At 43.4% G+C, this 23,690-nt stretch overlaps 1 protein-coding gene across 1 annotated transcript in view; it reads left to right on the forward strand.

The window, feature by feature from the left end:
• The first annotated feature begins 9,326 nt into the window (after positions 1-9,326).
• Positions 9,327-23,690, forward strand: part of LOC115173840 (E3 ubiquitin-protein ligase TRIM71) — a 48,881-nt gene continuing 34,517 nt past the window's right edge. Inside the window, exon 1 of the mRNA XM_029732283.1 lies at positions 9,327-11,394. Within this exon, the coding sequence (XP_029588143.1) occupies positions 10,633-11,394 (762 nt within the window). The 5' untranslated portion in view covers positions 9,327-10,632. The remainder of the gene's footprint in view (positions 11,395-23,690) is intronic.

Genomic DNA, 23,690 nt, shown 5'->3' on the forward strand with positions numbered 1-23,690 from the left:
GTCCATTTATATTTTCCAATGGGGCTATACATTTGTGAGGTTTTTTTCTCTCCTGAGTAGCCTCGTTTCACTGCCAAAAATAAAATTCATGGAAATAACACAATGTCAAATACAGGTAGCCTAGTCAAATAATTAACATCCAATCACATTAACCGTTACTCTCTCGCGGGGAACCTTTACTTTTGTGCAGACATTTAGAAACGAAGCGTGACAATTTGAAAAATACTCCACAGGAGTTTTTTGAGCGGGAATAAAGATAACTTTTGAGTTGTAAGACGTGTATAAAAGCAACAGATACCATTTAATAAGAAGGGGCTAGAAGCATCTTATATGATGAGCTACCGACGGGCTAGGACAGGCAAGCTCAATACTATTGTTAAGGACTTAATTCTTCCTGCTACCGTGAATATGGCTGGGACAATGCTGGGGAAAAGGACAAAAAGACTGTACAGGCAATGCTTTCATCAAACAACACTGTTTCACGACGCATCAGTGACATGGCAGGAGCTGTTTTGAAACAATTACTGCTTCGCATACAAGCCAGTAAATGATATGCATTACAGCTAGATGAGTCAACAGACGTGGCGGGCCTGGCACAGCTCCTTGTACATGTCCGTTACGTTTATGGGGGGTCAATTAAGGAAGACATCCTCTTCTGCAAGCCACTGGAAACCAGGACAACATGAGAGGATATTTTTTAAGTACTGGACAACTTTGTGACATCAAATGGACTTTGGTGGTCAAGATGTGTTGGCATCTGTACTGATGGCATAAAAGCCATGACAGGGAGACATAGTGGAGTGGTAACGCGCGTGTAAGCAGTTGCTCCTGACGCCACTGGGGAACACTGCAGCATCCACCAAGAGGCTCTTGCTGCCAAGGGAATGCCTGACAGCTTGAAAGATATTTTGGACACTACAGTGAAAATGGTTAACTTTGTTAAAGCAAGGCCCCAGAACTATTGTGTATTTTCTGCATTATGCAATGATATGGGCAGCGACCATGTAACGCTTTTACAACATACAGAAGTGCGCTGGTTATCAAGGGGCAAAGTATTGACACGTTTTTTTAAATTGAGAGACGAGCTTAAAGTTTTCTTTACTGACCATCATTTTCACTTGTCTGACCGCTTGCATGATGACGTGTTTCTCACACGACTGGCCTATCTGGGTGATGTTTTTTCTCACCTGAATGATCTGAATCTAGGATTACAGGGACTCTCCGCAACTACATTCAATGTGCGGGACAAAATTGAGGCTATGATTAAGAAGTTGGAGCTCTTTTCTGTCTGCATTAACAAGGACAACACACAGGTCTTTCCATCATTGTATAATTTTTTGTGTGTGCAAATGAACTCAAGCTTATGGACAATGTCAAATGTGATATAGCGAAGCACCTGAGTGAGCTGGGTGTGCAATTACGCAGGTATTTTCCCATTGCACCAAGCGCTTCTGTGAAAATTGAATTTAATCAGAAGGCACTGCCAGATTTCTGGATAGGGCTGCGCTCGGAGTTTCTTGCCTTGGAAAATCGCACTGTTAAGACATCATTTTCCACACACAGTCTGCGCCTGTATTTAGTTTTCATGCTCATGAGGGCCGAGAATCCACTCTCACATAGGTACGTGGTTGCAAAGGGCGCCCTTTGCAACCACTTACCTATGTGAGAGTGGATTCTCGGCCCTCATGAGCATGAAAACTAAATACAGGCGCAGACTGTGTGTGGAAAATGATTTAAGACTGAGACTCTCTCCAATACAACCCAACATTGCAGAGTTATGTGCATCCTTTCAAGCACACCTTTCTCATTAACCTGTGGTGAGTTATCCACAATTTTTTATGAACAAATATGGTTAACATGGCGCCGGAGAAGAAGGCACACGTTTTATGTGTCCCCAGCCGGTTGTGTTTTTTGTTCATTTATTTGTGATGTTTGTAACTTATTTTTGTACTTATTTTGTACATAATGTTGCCACTACCGTCTCTTATGACCGAAAATAACTTCTAGACATCAGGACTGCAATTACTCACCACAGACTAGCAGAATGCTTTTTTTCCTTTCATGACTCTGACGAGCCGGATGCGAAGGATATACTGCTTCCTCGGGAACAGGCCCCGATCCTGTGATCTGCGTGAAGAGGAGTTGGAAAAAGAGGGGTCGAAGGTCGGGCTGTCTACTGAGAATTTGTAGGTGATTGAATAAACCCCCACTTCCCTCCATTCTGCTAGCAAACGTGCAATCTTTGGAGAATAAAATCGACGAGTTACGCGGAAGATTAAACTACCAACGGGACATTCAAAACTGTAACATCTTATGCTTCATGGAGTCGTGGCAGAACGACGACAATATCAACATACAGCTGGCTGGTTATACGATGTACCGGCAGGATAGAACAGCGGCGTCTGGTAAGACAAGGGGCGACTGTCTATGTATTTTTGTAAACAACAGCTGGTGCACGATATCTAAGGAAGTCTTGAGGCTGAGGTAGAGTATCTCATGATGAGCTGTAGACCACATTACCTACCAACAGAGTTTTAATCTGTATTATTTGTAGCTGTTACATACCACCACAGTCAGAGGCTGGCTCTAAGACAGCGTTGAATGAGCTGTATTCCGCCATAAGCAAACAAGAAAACGCTCACCCAGAGGCGGCGCTCCTAGTAGCCGGGGACTTTAATGCAGGGAAACTTAAATCTGTTTTACCAAATTTCTATCAGCATGTTAAAAGTGCAACCAGAGGGAAAAGAACTCTGGACCACCTATACTCCACACACAGAGACGCATACAAAGTTCTCCCTCGCACTCCATTTGGCAAATCTGATCATAATTCTATCCTCCTGATTCCTGCTTACAAGCAAAAATTAAAGCAGGAAGCACCAGTGACTAGATCAATATAAAAGTGGTCAGAGGAAGCAGGTGCTAAGCTACAGGACTGTTTTTCTAGCAGAGACTGGAATATGTTCCGGGATTCCTCCGATGGCATTGAGGAGCACACCAAATCAGTCATTGGCTTCATCAATAAGTGCAACGATGACGTCGTCCCCACAGTGACCGTACGTACATACCCCAACCAGAAGCCATGGATTACAGGCAGCATCCGCACTGAGCTAAAGGCTAGAGCTGCCGCTTTCAAGGAGAGGGACTCTAACCCGGAAGCTTATAAGAAATCCCCCTATGCCCTCCGACAAACCATCAAACAGGCAAAGCGTCAATACAGGACTAAGATCGAGTCGTACTAGACCGGCTCTGACGCTCGACGGATGTGGCAGGGCTTGCAAACCATTACAGACTACGAAGAAAAGCACAGCCGAGAGCTGCCCAGTGACACGAGCCTACCAGATGAGCTAAACTACTTCTATGCTCACTTCGAGGCAAATAAACTGAAACATGCATGAGAGCACCAGCTGTTCCGGAAGACTGTGTTACCAGGACGTGTACTGCGAGCATGCACTGACCAACTGGCAAGTGTCTTCACTGACATTTTCAACCTCTCCCTGTCCGAGTCTGTAATACCAACATGTTTTAAGCAGACCACCATAGTCCCTGTGCCCAAGAGCACTGCCTAAATGACTGACAACCCGTAGCACTCACGTCTGTAGCCATGAAGTGCTTTGAAAGGCTGGTCATGGCTCACATCAACACCATCATCCCAGAAACCCTAGACCCACTCCAATTTGCATACCGCCCCAACAGATCCACGGATGATACAATCTCTATTGCACTCCACACTGCTCTTTCCCACCTGGACAAAAGGAACACCTATGTGAGAATGCTATTCACAGACTACAGTTCAGCGTTCAACACCATAGTGCCTTCAAAGCTCATCAATAAGCTAAGGACCCTGGGACTAAACACCTCCGTCTGCAACTGGATCCTGGACTTCCTGACGGGCTTCTCCCAGGTGGTAAGGGTAGGTAATAACACATCCGCCATGCTGATCCTCAACACAGGGACCCCTCAGGGGTGCGTGCTCAGCTTACTCATGACTGCACGGCCAGGCACAACTTCAACACCATCATTATTTGCCAATGACACAACAGTGGTTGGCCTGATCTCCGACAATGACGAGACAGCCTATAGGGAGGAGGTCAGAGACCTGGCCGTGTGGTCCTGGGACAACAACCTCTCTCTCAACGTCATCAAGACAAAGGAGATGATTGTGGACTACAGGAATAAGAGGACAGCGCACGCCCCCATTCTCATCAAAGGGGCTGCAGTGGAGCAGGTTGAGAGCTTGAAGTTCCTTGGTGTCCACATCACCAACAAACTAACATGGTCCAAGCACACCAAGACAGTCATGAAGAGGGCATGACAAAACCTATTCGCCTCAGGAGACTGAAAAGATTTGGCATGGGTCCTCAGATCCTCAAAAGGTTCTACAGCTGCACCATCGAGAGCATCCTGACTAGTTGCATTCCTGCCTGGTATGGCAACTGCTCGGCCTCCGACTGCAAGGCACTACAGAGGGTAGTGCGAACGGCCCAGTACATCACTTGGGCCAAGCTTCCTGCCATCCAGAACCTCTATACCAGGCGGTGTCAGAGGAAGGCACTAAAAATTGTCCAAGACTCCAGCCACCCTAGTCATAGACTGTTCTCTCAGCTACCGCATGGTAAGCGGTACCGGAGTGCCAAGTCTAGGTCCAAGAGGCTTCTAAACAGCTTCTACCCCCAAGCCATAAGACTCCTGAACATCTAGTCAAATGGCTACCCAGACTATTTGCAGTGCCCCCCCACCCCCTCTTTACACCACTGCTACTCTCTGTTGTCATCTATGCATAGTCACTTTAATAACTGTACCTACATGTACATACTACCTCAACTAACCAGTGCCCCCGCACATTGACTCTGTATCGGTACCCCCCTGTATATAGTCTCACTATTATTATTTTACTGCTGCTTTTTAATTACTTGTTACTTTTATCTCTTGTTCTTATCCATATTTTTTTTAACTGCATTGTTGGTTAGGGGCTCGTAAGTAAGCTGTAAGGTCTACACCTGTTGTATTCGCTGCATGTTACTAATAACATTTTATTTAATTTGAAGGTTTTGTATGTAAGATGGCTAAATAAAGAGCAAAATTATTGATTCTTTTTATATTATTATTTCTGCCCTGGTCCTATAAGAGCTCTTTGTCACTTCCCGCCAGCCAGGTTGTGACAAGACACTCATTCTTATGTTTAATAAATGTATTGTATAGTGTGGGTGTGTCAGGCTTACAATGATTGCAAAAACTATTTGAGAGTGCGCTGACCCTGGTGCTAGAGGGGGTACGCAGCTGGAGGTTGAATGTTTGAAGGGGTACGGGACTATAAAAAGTTTGGGAACCACTGGATTACAAGATCCTCCTTCTGACCTACAAAGCCCCCCCCCCCACCACCTCTCAGACCTTTTCCCCCACCAACCCACACGCACACTCCATTCCACCACTGTGGGTCACTTTGTCATCCCCAGGTTGAAGCTCCAGAGCCTTGGCGATAGGGCCTTCTCCAGGCTCCTAGGCTCTGTAACACACACATACACACATACAAGCAAAGAAATGCACTACTAAGGCCCTCCTCTCTTCACCATACTGAGCAGCCCGTCTGGTTTTCAACCTTCCCAAGTTCTCTCATGTCACCCCACTCCTCTGCACACTCCACTGGCTTCCAGTTGAAGCTTGCATACACTACAAGACCATGGTGCTTACCTACGGAATAGCAAGAGGAACTGCCCCTCCCTACCTTCAGGCTATGCTCAAACCCTACACCCCAACCCGAGGACTCCGTTCTGCCTCCTCAGGTCTCTTGGTCCTCTCACCCCTACAGGAGGGCAGCTCCCGCTCAGCTCAGTCCAAGCTCTTCTCTGTCCTAGCACCCCAATGGTGGAACCAGCTTCCCCCTTAAGCTAGGACAGCAGTCCCTGCTCATCTTCTGAAAACATCTGAAACCCTACCTCTTCAAAGAGTATCTTAAATAATCCTCCTCCTCACCTCGACCCCCCACCAAATTAAAAAAAAAAAATAATAATAATAATTAATAAACAGAACTTGCACTTGACCCCCAACCCCCTTTCCAGCTCTGATTCTGCTGATAACAACATTACTGAGGAAAATGTACTTTCTATGCCTGTGCTATGTGGTTGTCCCAGCTAGCTATCTAAAGATGAATGCACTAACTTGAAGTCGCTCTGGATAAGAGCGTCTGCTACATGACTAAATGTAAATGTAAAGATAAAAGCGCCTGCTAAGTGGTATAACTATTATATTTAGGTTTAGCTGGTAATGCTACCTAAGCTCCACTAGAGGGTGTGCGTCCTCTGCCAATGCCTACATAGAAAATATTTGGAGCTGGCTTGATGTTCGCTCATTAGAGAGGTACTCGTAAAACTGATGCGAGACGAGACTGATGCGTGGCGAACGGACACCAAATTAGAACGGATGAATTTTGGTCCGTGCGCCTGTGGATTGTGAGACATATAAAATGGCCTCTTTTCTAATTGGCTAAACAGATCAAATCACATTTTATTCGTCACATGTTTTGTAAACAACAGGTGTACATTAACAGTGAAACGCTTTCGGACCCTTCCCAACAATACAGAAAAAAATGTGAAATAATAGAAAAGTAATAACACGGAATAATAAATACACAATGAGTAAAGATTATATACAGCATTGGTGCATCGGTACCGCTTGCCGTGCGGTAGCAGAGCAAAGAGTCTAGGATTTTTTATTTTTTATTTCACCTTTATTTAACCAGGTAGGCCAGTTGAGAACAAGTTCTCATTTACAACTGCGACCTGGCCAAGATAAATCAAAGCAGTGTGACACAAACAACAACACAGAGTTACACATGGAATAAACAAACGTACAGTCAATAACACAATAGAAAAAGTCTATATACAGTGTGTGCAAATGAGGTAAGATTAGGGAGGTAAGGCAATAAATAGGCCGTAGTGATAGATGTGCAGAAGATGAATGTGCAAGTAGAGATACTGGGGTGCAAAGGAGCAAAAAATAATAATTACAATATGGGGATGAGGTAGTTGGATGGGCTATTTACAGATGGGCTATGTACAGGTACAGTGATCGGTAAGCTGCTCTGACAGCTGATGCTTAAAGTTAGTGAGGGAGATATGAGTCTCCAGCTTCAGTGATTTTTGCAATTTGTCCCAGTCATTGACAGCAGAGAACTGGAAGGAAAGGCAGCCAAAGGAGGAATAGGCTTTAGGCTGCATATCCGTCCCATATCCGGATGGTTACATATCTGTTGTATATCAGTCTGGCCTCGCCCTAATCCAGTCATTTCATGTCTGTCTGTGCATGTTGAAGGTACTATGGGAAGGGAAAGGGTCTAGGAACAGACATTTAACTGGGCCCAAGAGTTTTGGGGAATGGGTTTATCAACAGAAATGGAACTGGGACCAATAGTTTTGGGGAACACACACATGCTCAATGGTGTATTTCTTCTGATTATGTCTGTCCAATATGAAATATCCTCAATTATGTCTGTCTAAAGAATATCTCTTCCTGATGCATGTCTGCTCTACATAATGCATTTCTACCAGTGTATATCCCTATCATGAGTTCAGACAACAATCCCATAATCATGCCCTAACCCTGTCCTGCCCTCTCTTCTGTTTTTGACTGTGCATATGACCCTTTCTCTTCAGCTTTAATTCTTTCCCCCCATTTTCCTCATTGAAGGCTCAATTCCATATTCAGCCCTATTCCATAGATACGTGTATCTGAACAGAGCTCATTGGAATAGGCTACTACTACAGCCAATGCTATGAGATCTGGACCTTTATGACACAGGTGGTAGTGTACTTGCCCCATGGACAGTGTTGCTGGTTCAAACCTCTCTTCATCTTTTCCCCCTCAATCGCTACAAATATGTACCTAATATATGTTCTAAGCATGTATGGGAGAGTGAATTACCTAATTAAGCAATAAGGCACGAGGGGGTGTGGTACATTGGCCAATATACCACGGCTAAGGGCTGTTCTTAGGCACGACGCATCGCAGAGTGCCTGGACACAGCACTTAGCTGTGGTATATTGGCCATATACCACAAACCCCAGAGATGCCTTATTGCTATTAAAAACTGGTTACCAACGTAATTAGAGCAGTAAAAATACATGTTCTGTCATACCCGTGGTATACGGTCTGATATACCACAGCTGTCAGCCAATCAACATTCAAGGCTTGAACCACCTAGTTTATAATACTGTATTTACTGCACCTACACACAGTATATTATCTGCTTAAACAAGGCATGTCAGACATGGGGGTTTTCTGGAACACATCACTGTTGCATACATGCCGATCATATACCGTACATGTCATACATTTAGTTAGTGTGTTGTTTCCAACTGTGCCAAAGCCTCCTGTTGGTTATTTGAGTCAAGGCTACTTTCTAGGATGTCATGTCAGTCATAACACACATATACACACACTTCACACATACGCACGCACACTTCACACACACACTCACACAAGTGTAAACACACACTACACACACACACACACGTGCGCACACACACACACACAGGGACTATTACAGCCCATTTATCGAGACCCCCACACTGAACAATTGTTATTCCTTGAAGCCCACATTTTTAGCCAAATAGTGATAATTTTGCGGAAAATGTAGACAGGCCCACTGGGCTGAGAATGGACCAGCCCATCTGGCATTTGCCAGAATTGCCCTATGACCAGTTTGTCCCTGACACACACACAAGCACACATGGAGATTTATGGAATATCAAATAAGTAAATCTACAGGGGATTCATGTGTCCCCATGGAACCCATCGATCAGTGACTTTAGCATAAATGTTTACAGAAAGACAGGTGCTTCTAATGGAACAAAGATGCACTGTTATTTATGTAATTTAACTAAGCAAGTCAGTTAAGAACAAATTCTTATTTACAATGACGGCCTAGGAACAGTGGGTTAACTGACTTGTTCAGGGGCAGAACGACATATTTTTACCTGGTGAGCTCGGGGGCTCAATCTAGCAACCTTTCGGTTACTGGCCCAACCCTCTAACCACTAGGCTACCTGCCGCCCCAAGTTATTACAACAGGCTAGGCTACAACACATTCATTCATCTACATTGTTTTACAAGAGGTCCCCCAAACTAGAAGTCGGGGAATAAATACAATTCTAAATCACCTGTCTGGAAACGTTTATTTATTTTTTGAAAATGTAATTTGCCTGAGCCTATAGCACACGTCCATCACAAGGGCAAGAGCCTCCGGAGACCCTCGCCTCCATTCGCAGCACAAGCAATAAGCCAAGCCCCTGCCCGTTTCCCTTCCTCTCTCTTCCACTCCCCTCCCCTCCTCCCAGCCAGGACGGAAGTGTGTGTCCATTCCTCCCAGTGGGATTAAAGCGGTTGGAGGATCAGTCAGCAACACGCGCCCATAAACAGGACCGGACGAGCGCGTGGCCAGCAATAGGAGCGCACCGTGTTGTGTATGTGTCTGTGTTCGTATTTCAGAGCGCGTTTACCAGAACAGAAAAAAGAACTACAGATAGACCAATGGGGACTACAGAATCGTTATAAAACGGCCTTTCAATTGCAACTTCGGAGTTCCTCCAGGCTTATGCGATTGGAGTGACTCGGAGGCTCGTGCCTTTCCCCCTTCCAAGGTTCCAGAGAGGCGCTTGGAAAAGCCCTGTGCATTCCTCCTCGCGAAGAGAGGGAGGGAGGGAGAGAGAAAGAAGGGGGATACGCATACGTAAATGCATACGTGCCTGGAGCTGGTTTCGACTGTTCGACTGTGCGTAAAGAAGGGGGGGTTTAAAAACGGAGACGGTTGGGGTTATTTTGTCGCCAAACGGGGACCTATAGAGCGGCAATGAGATCGAGTTGCTGTTGAGCCAATGCTTTGATGAATAATTTACGGTCTTGTCGGCGGAGAGAGAGCGAACCACAACCACCGTCTTCTGCAAGCCTCTGACGCCGTCGGAGAGGGCCCGGATGGTGGACTAGAGGGCCGACAACACTGACTCTGAAACGGGACGAAATATTTGCATTGAGTAGTGTGATGCTGTGTTGGTTGGGGAGGAAAAAAAGGAGCTTTGGGCACTTTGAGGAGGATCCTGTACAAAATCTGTTTTCGGACTATTCAATAAACCCGCCAGGCCGCGACATCTAAAACAAAAACAACAACAAACGAATGAATAAACAAAAACCAGTGAACACTAAAGGTGGCTCTTTTGGATTTGCCCTCATGAAAATAGCCCATCCAAAAAAAGACAGAATAGATTTAGGCCTATGTAAAGTTGGCTATAATTGTAGTGAGTAGCCTATAATAATTATTCTAAAGCCGTATCCAAGTGAAGATATTTAATCATTGTGAACTGAAATGAATGTTTCTAATTTGATTTGAAGAGAATCTTATAAAAGGGCTGCCTTTATTTGTGTATCTGGCGTCAGTTGAGGGTTATTTTTTGGAGATAACGCCTATAGGCCTATCCTATGTATGTGGAGCATTTTGACTGTAAAAAACGACCTACCTCAAGAACCTGTTTTCCACAGAAGAGAACACAAAGGGAGAAACAAACATACGTTTCCCAAATGAATACTCCAGTAATACCCGAGTGGATGTTCTTATAAAGTGTAGCCCTGTTTAAAACCCCTCAGATGGCTTCATTCTCAGACTCCGACCTGCAAACCTGTCCTCTCTGCAAGGAGCTCTGTGGCTCCTCCTCCACTCCTATTTCCTCCAACTCCTCCACCTCATCCTCCTCCTCTCATTCCTCCTCCTCGTCGTTCTCCTCCCGGCGCCTCCATGTCCTCCCCTGCCTCCACGCCTTCTGCAGGCAGTGTCTGGAGGGCCAGCGCAGCCCTGGGGACCCTCTCAAACTCAGCTGCCCCACCTGCAATCAGAAGGTCTCCATCTCCGAAGCCGGAGTGGACTCCCTCCCTTCCTCCAACTTCCTCTTTAGTAACCTTCTGGACGTGGTGGTGAGTTCCGAGGAGCAGCTCCAACTCGGCCAGAATACCAACGGCCACCACCGGGGGGTCGGCGTGGGCTCCATACCCAGGTTCCACCACCCCCACGGCGGGCTCCTCCGCCCGCATCGCCTGGGAGAGCCTACGTGCAGCTCCTGTGATGAGGGGAACCCGGCCAGCTCCCACTGCCTGGACTGCCAGGAGTACCTGTGTGATAACTGCGTCCGTGCCCACCAGAGGGTCCGGCTGACCAAGGATCACTTCATTGAGAGGCTAGCTGAGAGCCTGCACCAGCACCAAGCGGGTCGAGGCAAGGTCATCCCCATCGGAGGAGGTGGAGAAGGGGGGGGAGGCGTGGGCGTCTCCCTGGCCCAGTCCTTTCATTACAACTTCTCCCTGCTACCTTTGTTCCAGGACAGGATGAGCTTCTGTCAGAACCACGACAACGAGGTAGGGACACAAACGCGCATACACATTCAAACGGCAATGAGGTCTGGGCCTACAGTGTATGGAACAGGAGGTAGTGCCTTCACTCTGTGGATCCACAGGGTTTCTGGTTCGAGCACCGCTTCACTACACTGTTCTCCCTAAATCACTACACTGTTCTCCCTAAATCACTACACTGTTCTCCCTAAATCACTACACTGTTCTCCCTAAATCACTACACTGCAGCTATAGGTTTAGTCCTTACAGCTGGTCTTCATATGGCCATAGGCGTGGACTTTAGACCCTCTCACATTAGCTCTCACACACACACACACACAGCCGTGTCAAAAACAAACACCAACAAAAACAGTCTAAAGCCCAGCAGCGCTGTCTGTAATGCCAGCTAGTTGAGTGATACCAGGCAGCTTTACCCCTGACCCCCTGGTACCACAGTGTAATAGCATTATGTGTGTAGTAACCACACACACAGCTTCCTGCCCTGTAATAGCATTATGTGTAGTCACACACACACAGTGTAATAGTATTAAAGTAAGTGTGCCGTAGCCTGGGCCTTACGGAGGGCCATATGGCCTGGAGTTCAAAGACGAGCTCAGTGGCTCTTCACCTACTTCCCTGGAGACACAGTCAGGCACGTGCACTGTACACACACTGATTACGCTGTAGCACACCGGCCAGAGGGAGAGGCCCCTCACTCCAACACCACACATGTTTCGCTGACTGCAAAGAACCCATAGGCAGTGGGAAGAGAAGACTGTAGTGGCTTGGCGAGGGAGTAGAGAGGGCGACTCAATAAAACATTAACAATGGAACAAATGCAAACCATGCTGTTTTCACATGCAACTGGACCTTGGTTTCTGTGTTATCTGTAGTGGTCAAGGAGAGACATTCCACAAGAGCAACATTACTTAAAAACAAGTCTTGGTTGTCCTCACTCATTATTATAAGTCTTGTTTACCAGATGGCTTCTGTTGGAGGGAGTGACTCACACACATACATACATGTCACATTGTCAGTAAGAGTTAAAGTTTCCAGTAAGGCCTCTGTTTTCCAGTAATGTCTCACTCATGACTCACTCAATGGTGTGTTTGAACCGTGATGTCTCTGCCCCTAGTGCTCCAGCTGATGATTAGTTCTAGTGGTTTTTGTTTATTTTAGATGTCGCTGCCTATCTCACCCCTGCTCTCACCCTGCCTCACCCTACCTCACCCCTCCTCTCCCTGAGGGCAGATACTGTACACACACAGTGACCCAGTTCTCCAACCTTTGCACTACACACTGGGGTCTGTACGCAGATGAGGAGGATCAGTACAAAGAGGAAAAATGACCCTTTGATCTGTAGAGACTCTGGACCGCCATCAACCATACTGACCAGATGGCTACACACGCCAGCACACTGCCCCCTCGCCAGCACACTGCCCCCTCGCCAGCACACTGCCCCCTCGCCAGCACACTGCCCCCTCGCCAGCACACTGCCCCCTCGCCAGCACACTGCCCCCTCGTCAGCACACTGCCCCCTCGCCAGCACACTGCCCCCTCGCCAGCACACTGCCCCCTCACCAGCACTGCCCCCTCGCCAGCACACTGCCCCCTCGCCAGCACACTGCCCCCTCGCCAGCACACTGCCCCCTCGCCAGCACACTGCCCCCTCGCCAGCACACTGCCCCTTCGCCAGCACACTGCCTCCTCGCTAGCACACTGCCCCCTCGCCAGGCACACACATTCACAAACACTATATGCACCCATAAAAATGCACACAAACACACACACTCACTATATGCACACACATTAGACACAGACAAACTAGACACACATTCACACACACACGACACACTGGAGTTGGAGGCAGGTGTTGGGGGTAGAGTTGAGTAGTGTAAAGGGTTGGTTGGCATTTAAGTGGGGGTGGTCTCTTTTACATGCCAACGTGGAATGCGAGTTGTTTGGAAATGGACAGCTATGTGTCTAGTGTGTGTGTGTGTGTGTGAGCGTGCACTCACACACTACACACATGTAACCGACTCCCCTCTTAGAAGTCTTGGATCGAAGAGTGGGGAATGTTTGGGGGGTGGGGTAGAAAATCTATTGTGGGGAATGCTGTGTGTCCGGAATTCACACACATACACACACCGGTACACAGTCAATTTATCTGAGTAAATGTTACTCAAATTGAATACAATTATACTCTTCAAAAGATAACATTTGGTCCCAGTCTAAATAGAGTAAAAATTACTCTTGTTACAGAGTTAAATTTTCAGAGATATTTCTACTCTATTTGGTGTTAATATTTAACAATACAAACTGTAATTTACTCTATTTAGCTTAACATGGAAACAACTCTACTGCCAATTCACTCAATATAGAATTTAAAATTATCTGTGAAAAGTGTCATTTCTTACTCAAATTGAATACATTTGTACTCAACAAAGATCACATTTGGTCCCAGTCTAAATAGAGTAACAATGTATCTTGTTGCAGAGTTAAATTTTCAGTTATTTCTACTCTATTCAGTGTTTATATTACTCTACAAACTGTAATTTACTCTATTTTGCTAAAAATGAAAACTCTGCCAATTCACTCAATATAGAATTGAATATTATCAGTCAAGAGTGGCATTTGTACAACTGAACTTAATGTCAATAAATCAGAAGTCAGTATTTAACAAAGCACTTTATTCTTAAATGTAAGACATTTGCAATACATACATCAAAATACTGATGGTAATAAAATAAAATTGGGGACTGAAATGAAATGTTGGCCTTTGTTCATTTTAATACATGCACATAAAAAGCTCAATATTGCAATTCAATACATCTAACAATGACATGGAGGATTTAGTGAAACTGGCATCTCACATATCAAAAACACTGAGGAGAAAATAAAATTGTGGCCTCTGTAAAATTACATTTTGGCATCTGTCCCCCCTTTATTAAAAGTAAATAAAAAAGCCAATATTGCAATACAATACATCTTGGTTTTAAAGAGCTTACTGTGCAGTTTTTACAATCACAGGAAACAGTATGGGACAATAAACAAACTTGAATCATCACAACTGTAAGACATCTGTATATCAAATGTTTGTGACAGAAAAGCTCTTTACCATCAACTACATAAGGTCCCTCTGTTGTACACCCAACTCTATATGCATTAAAATGCTCATCAAGACATATTGTTTGTAGGGCAAAGGTAACCAACAGTAACCTCTCATCTCTAACAACAACATGGTGGATTTTCTGGAAAACAGGCATCTCACAATGGACTTTAAGACAAACTAAACCTGAACGATACATATTTCCATGGTGTTTGGCCCATTTAACATTTAAAACCGTGGTGTCAATAGGTACCTGAAGAGTCTCAGCCGTCTTACAGCCCCAGTCCACCACATTTAAAGATACCATTTTACCTGGACCAATCATGACTGTTGGCGTCAAATGTCTGCCAACTGTATGCTATTTCACTTGTGTTTCTTTGCCAATGTTTTAGTTACATTTTTAAAGCTTTTAAAAAAAGATTAATCTAAAAAAAAAGAAATGATGCTTTGCTTCATAGCGCATGCACCAGCTATGCAAAACTGGTCCAATTTTAAGCATACATGTGGGGTAATGCACCACAAAATGATGCTTCCGTAGCAGCCTCTTTTTGGAAACAATTGCTTGAATAACCTGTGGTGTTCTGCGATTAAGTGTTTCAAAAACATTGTAATACCCTTTGATATCATTGGAGAAAGTACAATGTTTACTATCTGAAGCAACAGCAACAGTACATACCAGTGTAGATCATTTGTACAAACTAAGTCTCCAAAGATAAGTGGTAGATTGCGAAGTAAACACCAGGACTGGATAGCATTTAACCCCAAGTCATTAGTCCTCTCCTAACTTCACTGCAGGAGGTTTGTTGTTTTGCTCCATGTAACCAAAGTTAAAACTCTTTATTCTCCTGTCTATTTCATTTGATGTTGTGTACTTGTCTATCAAGTGCAGTATTAGCAGTTTAATTTCATATTGTGCCTCTCCCTCCAAGATATAATGCTTAATATCGACAAGGAAGTTTTCACATGTATTCACAAGTACTGCAAGGAGTTTAGAATGCAAGAACATTTAACACCCATCACAGAGGGAAGACTGGGATTTGTCTCCTTTTATTGGCAGTGTTCTGCATGTAGTGCTGGAGTTCACATAACTATCTTGGGTGAATCTCCATCAAATTCAGTCTGAAAGTCCTCTTTCTCAGCAAGACAAAACCAGCAACAATATCTGCCACTGAATGATTCAACAAAACCAAATAGACAGTGAAGACCAAGGTTGTCACCTGTAACTTGGACAATAGTTCCATACACTGGTTGATCATACAAGGGGACCATAATTACATCCCTCTCAAGTACATTTTAGTCATTTAGCAGACACTCTTATCCAGAGCAACTTACAGTAGTGAATGCATACATTTCATGATTTTTTTTTGTTTTTTTGTACTGGCCCCCCATGGGAATCAAACCCACAACCCTGGCATTGCAAACACCATGCTCTACCAACTGAGCCACAGGGAAGCACAACTGATCACGTATTTTAGAAAAGCCATATGTTTTAATGTCTTGGGCATGAAATAAAGCAACCAAATGAATATTAAGCAGAAATGAGTTGAACTTTGGAGAAAAATTCCGTAAATTGAAATAGATTGCTCCTAATGTATGTATTCCCCGTTTGGTCCAAGAGGATTTGCAGTTTCAAAATCATCATAGAGAAGCTGTATCTGAATTGCTTCTGTTTTGAAAATAGAGCATGGCTCTTGAACAGATCTCCATCACATCAGTCATAAAGTTTTCTTGGAACTGGAATCAGTCTGCATCATCTCCTTTATATTAGGGTGTTTGTAAATAAACTGTAATGTTTTCAAAATTGGGATGTAAACAAATGTATCAGTAACAACAATTTTATCATAGCCTCCAGTAGTCCGATTGTGTTGTGTATCAAATCTAGTACCAAGAACACATTCAACTGGATCTCCCCTTCCCCACTTTTCTGTAAAATGCTGCCTTCTCTTACTTTCAGAATTTAATACACCAAAAGGATTTAAAAAAAATTCAAAACACTAATCAATTTTACACTCAATGTCAATTTGAATAGGCTCCTGTATAGACAGACACTTCTTCACAGATTCTTTAGCTTGAATATGAATATCATCAACTATCTCTTCCATGGAAATGACCAAAGAGTTAATGGTGGTTTCACCTACACCTGCCACTTTAAGTTCAGCTATGGTTGCAGTGCGGCTGTCTACAAGACTCTTATTGACAAGGACTGAGTCACAAGGGGAACTTGTTGATGGCAAGTCATCAAAATGACTTAGTGCTACATATTCAGCTGTAGAGGGGCCTTCACCAAGATCAGAACAAGGTTCATGTGCTTTATAAAGATGCTTTGTACGAGGTACCGAAGACAAAATGAGCTTTGAAAAGCTCATCAAAACAGGCAAGAGAGTCGGGTGACTTACACGGTATTGCATGTTTGTCAATCACAATGAATTACTTGTGAATCCCACTCCTCTGGGTCCCCACGGCAAGCAGATGGGGTTGAAGGCTTTCCATGATGCTCTCCAGATACCCCTGGATGCTGGTCCCAGTCTCTGACACAAGAACTTCATTAGTGCGCTATTAAAATTAGTCACGGTTCACAAACAGTTTGTGAAAATGTAAATTACAGCTACACATGATCTTACCATGATTTGTCCATAATCTTAAAAGTAGTCATTAGGATTAGGAATGGGGACAGTCAACTGTAACCTCAACTTCACAATGTGGTCACTGGCGTGTCTGGCTGAGATTTTTCCTGGTCTCTTGCGGCCATGAGGTGACGGTGGCAGAAGGTGGACAAGGACCAAAATGGATGACATGTCACTGTCCCATCCTGAAAGTACACATTTTCACTGAAAGTCACATCATAGCATTTTGCTTTCAACAACAACGCTCCCTTCCATTAGTATAATCATTTTATTCCAGCATACCATTTTCCACTTCTGTTGTGGATTCAGCATTTTGAACCAGGTCTTGCAGGTCGCCTGTTTGTGTGAGGCCACGGCTTTGGTCAATGACTTTCTGCTTATAGAGAGTAGGCCACTTCTCCAGGAACTTTGCAGAGGTTGCATCACCAAACATCAGACTAAAATCTTGCTCAATCTGCAGACCAGATGGAATAAGTCAAGACAGAACAGTAAACATTATGGTGTGGCACTATCGTCATGTAATATATCACAGTCCTAATCAGACTGTTGTAGAACAGAAAACATTATGGTGTGGCACTAATATATCACAGTCCCAATCAGACTGTTGTAGAACAGTAAACATTATGGTGTGGCACTATCGTCATGTAATATATCACAGTCCTAATCAGACTGTTGTAGAACAGAAAACATTATGGTGTGGCACTATCGTCATGTAATATATCACAGTCCTAATCAGACTGTTGTAGAACAGAAAACGATTGTCCTGACAGTTAAGGCAAGGCAGTCGAAGATCCACATACCATTCTTGCTATGTCTTGGAATCTTGGAAACGCTGTGAATATTTCAGAGGACTTCACTGGATCATGAACCATCTTTTGGCGATAGGTGAACGTCTGCTTCATCAGCTGTATGCTTCATCAGTGCAATGGCCTCACAACACAGGCTTTCTGTTGTTGGGCAGTTTTCCTCTCTGAAGGGGTCTCTAACAGCTTTTGGACCACCACAAGATATAAAAAACAAGGCTCAGAAACTCTGTAAGGATGGCCATGCATTCAGTTATGTCACTAGTTGAAAAGTAGGATTTATTTGACTCAGAAACAGAATTAATACTAAGTATCTTACTCTTTCAGTATTTCTAAGAAACACTTGCTTATACAGATGTTTACATACAATCATGCTAGATATCCACTCCCATCTTCTGCATTGTAATAATGCTCCTAAAGTAAAGTATAATTCAGTTTGAGTGAGCAGGTTAAAATATCTTCATATTCATTTTTATCCTTAAAACTACAGATGCGCCCATAGATGAAGATGTGCTCATTCAACAGGTCCGACCCTCGCAGTGCAGAACTTAACTGGGCTTTTATACCACCAGAGTTGAGCTTAGGAGAGATGGCAGAGATGGTGGGCATACAGACATGTTAACAGACCTATAGTTTAAATAAAAACATCACCCAACCGTAAAACAACAATTTAAATACTGACATTCTGAAAAATGTTTAAGGTGTAAGAGTCCCAGAGAGTTAAAAAGGTTAGACTTCGTTTTTAATGTACTTACATAACCAAACTTGCTCCTAGGATCGGCCAGGTATGGGAACAAGGCAATGATGCCCTTTGCGTAGTCCTCTTTAACACGCCTTGAAGGACTTGTCCTAGACACACACACACTTTACTGCTTGAGATCCAAACAAAAATATTGATGTGTAAATCACAACTTCTGCTAAAAATTGTGTTAGGTGGTAAGGTATATAATGAGTATATGACATATACCCATGTTCACTTGTCATTTGTGCAACCAATATCTTGACCATATCGTGTCTTCTGCTATCTGTTAGGCTTTTTGTCCGAGCATACTCATTCATGACCCTGTCTCCTCCAGGTTTGTTCTTCAGAATGTCTTCAATCATCTAAGTCGGAGCAATTTAAAAAAGGAACACACTAACACTTTAAAACAGCAATGAAACAGCAAGTATAATCAAACACACCATGATCACCCTTTCACAACTTTCATTAATGTCATTTATCACTCAATCTTCAAGTTTGGCATTTGTTTAAACTGGAAATTTGCAGTACTTACATGAGATAGACGATTATCCTCGGCTGTCTTTCTTGTAGAAGGACTCTGCTGCAATATAATGGTGTCAGTCCCCCACATTGTCTCCACTGTATTTTGATAAGGAGCTGCTTGCAGAGGAGCTCAACGAATCCAGCAATCATGTTAACATTTAACTGGTGTGATTAACACTAATTATAACACAATTTAGGTGGAAACATCCATTATTATGATTAGAGGACTTTTGTTAATGACAAGCGGAATGCAAAAATGTTACATTTTGAATGGATTAGGCCCACTACTGTTCTAAAAGGGGTGGGAGATGTGAGCACAGAAACAAAGATCATTTTAAAATATCAAAATGAGAAAAGAAATCAGCATATATGTCTGCTTGTCTCACATAATCAGAACATGTGTTAGGCTAGCCAGGACTGTATGGATGAATGTGAAGCTCTAAGCTAATAAGCAACTCACCATCAGGATTTGGGTCTTGGGGTAAACAAATCTCCAGCACACCAAGGTCTTGTTTCTTTAGAAGAACCTCAAACACCTCATCATCTTCAGTCTTCGATTCATCATAGACTTTTAAGTCCAAGGTTGGAATGTCAAATTTATTGGCAACTGTGAAGACAAAATAAGATTGCACAGCCTTATTGATTAAATATGTTGTGTATTTTTAGAGAAAAACCAGAACAGAAGACAGAAATCAAGAGGTCATCTTTACGTGAACACCGTAACCCCAAAACTGACTTAGTGTTCCTTTCCTTGTCAATTCCAATGATATGCAGTCTACAGCCTGTCGACTACTGCCACGTACTGTATTATTATAACAGCAGTCTGAGTATTATAGCAATACACCACAGATAGCTATCAACACTGAGATTGTAGCGGCATACAAATGTTAGTATCACTTATTCTTTAAAACCATTAATGACCGGCAAGGACAATGAGCGCAGCTACAGATGAGCATAATTAGACAACTCCCAAAACATAAACCAATCATTGACTGATCTGCGATTTGGGGAGGCGCAAGTTTGCTTTGTACTCATTATCAGCAAGGAAAACGGCAATCAATTTGACAGTAAATATAAGGTAAGTATGTTTAAAGTGTGTCAGTATACAGTGTAAGTATGTTGTTCCATAGAATATTGTGTGAAATTTGAAACCTTTCACTCATCACAATCCAAAAAGGATTTGAAGGTCAATTGCCCCTCATAACAAATGTACTTCTGACAATCCCTGTACTTCACGCGTACAGCCTGCATCCTTGATGACAAGAAAAAAAAGTTAATTTAAATTGCATTAACACAAATATGCACAAATTACAAGAGAGCAGTGCTCTGTTTAGAGTAAAACACACTTGTTGCATCGACCTGCCTGCTGCTAAATACTGTCTACTAACAGCTCTCTTTTCAGAGTAAAACGCACGTGTCTTGCTGACCAAACAGTAGCTAAAAATTGTCTAGCTCTAATGTTCAGAGTAAAACGCAGGTGTAGCACAGACCAAACTGCAGCTAAAAACCGTCAACCGGTAACAGCTCTAGAGTTCAGAGTGAAACGCAGGTGTCGCACAGACCAAACTGCAGCTAAAAACCGTCAACCGGTAACAGCTCTAATGTTCAGAGTAAAACGCAGGTGTCGCACAGACCAAACTGCAGCTAAAAACCGTCAACCGGTAACAGCTCTAATGTTCAGAGTAAAACGCAGGTGTCGCACAGACCAAACTGCAGCTAAAAACCGTCAACCGGTAACAGCTCTAATGTTCAGAGTAAAACGCAGGTGTCGCACAGACCAAACTGCAGCTAAAAACCGTCAACCGGTAACAGCTCTAATGTTCAGAGTAAAACGCAGGTGTCGCACAGACCAAACTGCTGCTAAAAACTGTCTAATAGCTCTAAACTTGAGTGAAACACACATGTAGCACAGACCAACTGCTGCTAACTGTCTGCTAACAGCTCGCTTTTCAGAGTAAAACACATGTTGCACTGACTAACCTGCTGGCAGTGGTCAGTATAGTCCGCTAGCTACTGATAATTGCTAATACCGCTCTGTTGAACATTTAAAACAGGTGATGCACTGATCCACCGGGCGTACATACTGTCCATAAACCACTAAAAGTGGTATAACTTAATGTTACTGTAGCTAGGTAGCTAATTACCTCTAGCTAGATGCTCACATTAGCATCTGACTATTCAAATCGTGCAGTAACAGTAAGCCTACACTACAATGCTAGCTAGCTGTATTGTTGCTCAACAGTTTTAATTTGCACACAAAGTTAACCAATAACAGTGAACTTACCTAGAATTCTAATTAAGTTTAGAAATTAAGAAATTCTGTGGTTCTGTGAATGACTTCTGATGTTCGGGGATCCTCGCTCTCGATCTGTTCACTCTTTCCATTCGCGAGACACTTGCAAATGGACAATGGCGTCAAAATCTAAATTTAACCAACATCAGCGGGCGTGGTCATGCTGTTTTACTCCAATAGAATGTAATGTGTATTTTTGCTCCCATTCTAGCGGCCGCTGGTAATAATTACACTCTAAAATGATTTAATTTGACTACTTGATAGGAAAATATTTTTAACTCCGGAAAAAACACTCTCCAGTTTTTACTGTGTGTGCATGAGAGTGAAGCCACCTACTGCTCATCCTGTAAGTTGCTCTGGATAAGAGTGTCTGCTAAATTACTTATACTGAACAAAAACATAAACCCAACATGCAACAATTTAAACACATTCAGTCAATTGAAATAAATTCATTAGGCCCTAATCTATGGATTTCACATGACTGGGCAGGGGCACAGCCATGGGTGGGCCTGGGAAGGCATAGGCCCACCCACTGGGGAGCCAGGCCCAGCCAATGAGTTTTCCCCGTCAAAAGGGCTTTATTACAGACAGAAATACTCCTCAGTTTCATCAGCTATCCGGGTGGCTGGTCTCAGACGATCCCGCAGGTGAAAAAGCCAGATGTGAATGTCCTGGGCTGGCGTGGTTACACATTGTCTGCGGGTTGTGAGGCCAGTTGGAGGTACTGCCAAATTCTCTAAAACGACAGTGGGGGGAGTTTATGGTAGAGACTTTCCTGCAGTCAGCATGCAAATTGCATGCTCCCTCAACTTGAGACTTCTGTGGAATTGTGTTGTTTGACCAAACTGCATATTTTAGAGTGGCCTTTTATTGTCCCCAGGACAAGGTGCACCTGTGTAATGATCATGCTGTTTAATCAGCTTCTTAAAATGCCACACCTTTCAGGTGGATGGATTATCTTGGCAAAGGAGAAATGCTCACTAACAGGGATGTAAACAAGTTTGTGCACAGACTTTGAGAGAAATACGATTTCTGTGCGTCTGGAAAATATCGGGGATCTTTTATTTTAGCTCATGAAACATGACACCAACACTTTGCGTTTTATATTTGTGTTCAGTGTAAACATAAATGTAAAATGTAACATCTCGCAAGAGAAATGGAGAGTTTGAATTCCACACACTGGGTTTCACTTACTCTACCTGTTTGAAAACTTAGTGAAATGTTAGTGAACAAATATGGCATATGAATGATTTTAATCACAAACTCGTATTCCTCACAATTGATCAATTAGTCCACACTCTATAGCCCTCAAACTGAACTCTGTACCTCAAAGCCAGTTCCACTGAGTTTTTCATTGTTGACCTCTAATCAGAGACTGATTTAGACCTGGGACACTAGGGGGGTGCAAGTAATTATCAGGTAAAACAGAAAACCAGCAGGCTCCGGACCTCAGGGTAAAGGTTGAATGCTCCTACTCTATAGTGATACCTATTGAACAGAACATCATTGTGATGTCATTGTGTTACATCCTGGTCTGAATATTTGCCATGGCTAGAGTTGCTCTCCTATTTCTCTGTGTGTAATATGATTTCATGCTTTTTATTCACCACTAAGACACTAATTCCAATAAGAATGAAACTTCTGCAGCTTGGGGAATGCGTAATATTTGTGTTTAAAAAATAGGGCTCATTACAAGTCCAAATAACCATTTGAGTTGGTCAGATTGATTAATTGATTCATTGCAGGATAAAGGGTTTGCCATGAGAATGTTGTTGTGCTTTATAGTTAATCGTCATGGTGGTCAGCTTCTCTGTAGTCAACATCTTTTCCATTATATGATAACTACTTGGTTGTGTAAGATGGAGTAGCCCACACACTGAGGGGATTAGATTAATGCCCCGGGCCTGCCCCGCATGAACCGGGTTAGCTTTGATTGTTGAATTCCAGCCTTGAGCCAGGTGCCCTGTTTTGGCTGACAAAGCAAAAGTAACATACAATAGGTTAAGCACGTGGAGTAATGAGTAGGATTCTGGGTTTTCACATTCAAACTTGAAACGCTTTATCTGCCTTCCCAATAAAAAGTAGTTTGAAAATTCGAACATATGCTTTATATATAAAACGCTTTTGCCCATTCACTTCACCAGCCATAGCCCGGTGCACCGCGGTTCAGCTTTATCAAACTCCCTCACTGATAAGCGTGCGTGTGACAGATCCGTCATCCCTTCTTCTC

Source organism: Salmo trutta, chromosome 34 (assembly GCF_901001165.1).
Source record: "Salmo trutta chromosome 34, fSalTru1.1, whole genome shotgun sequence".
Classification (NCBI taxonomy): Eukaryota; Metazoa; Chordata; class Actinopteri; order Salmoniformes; family Salmonidae; genus Salmo; species Salmo trutta.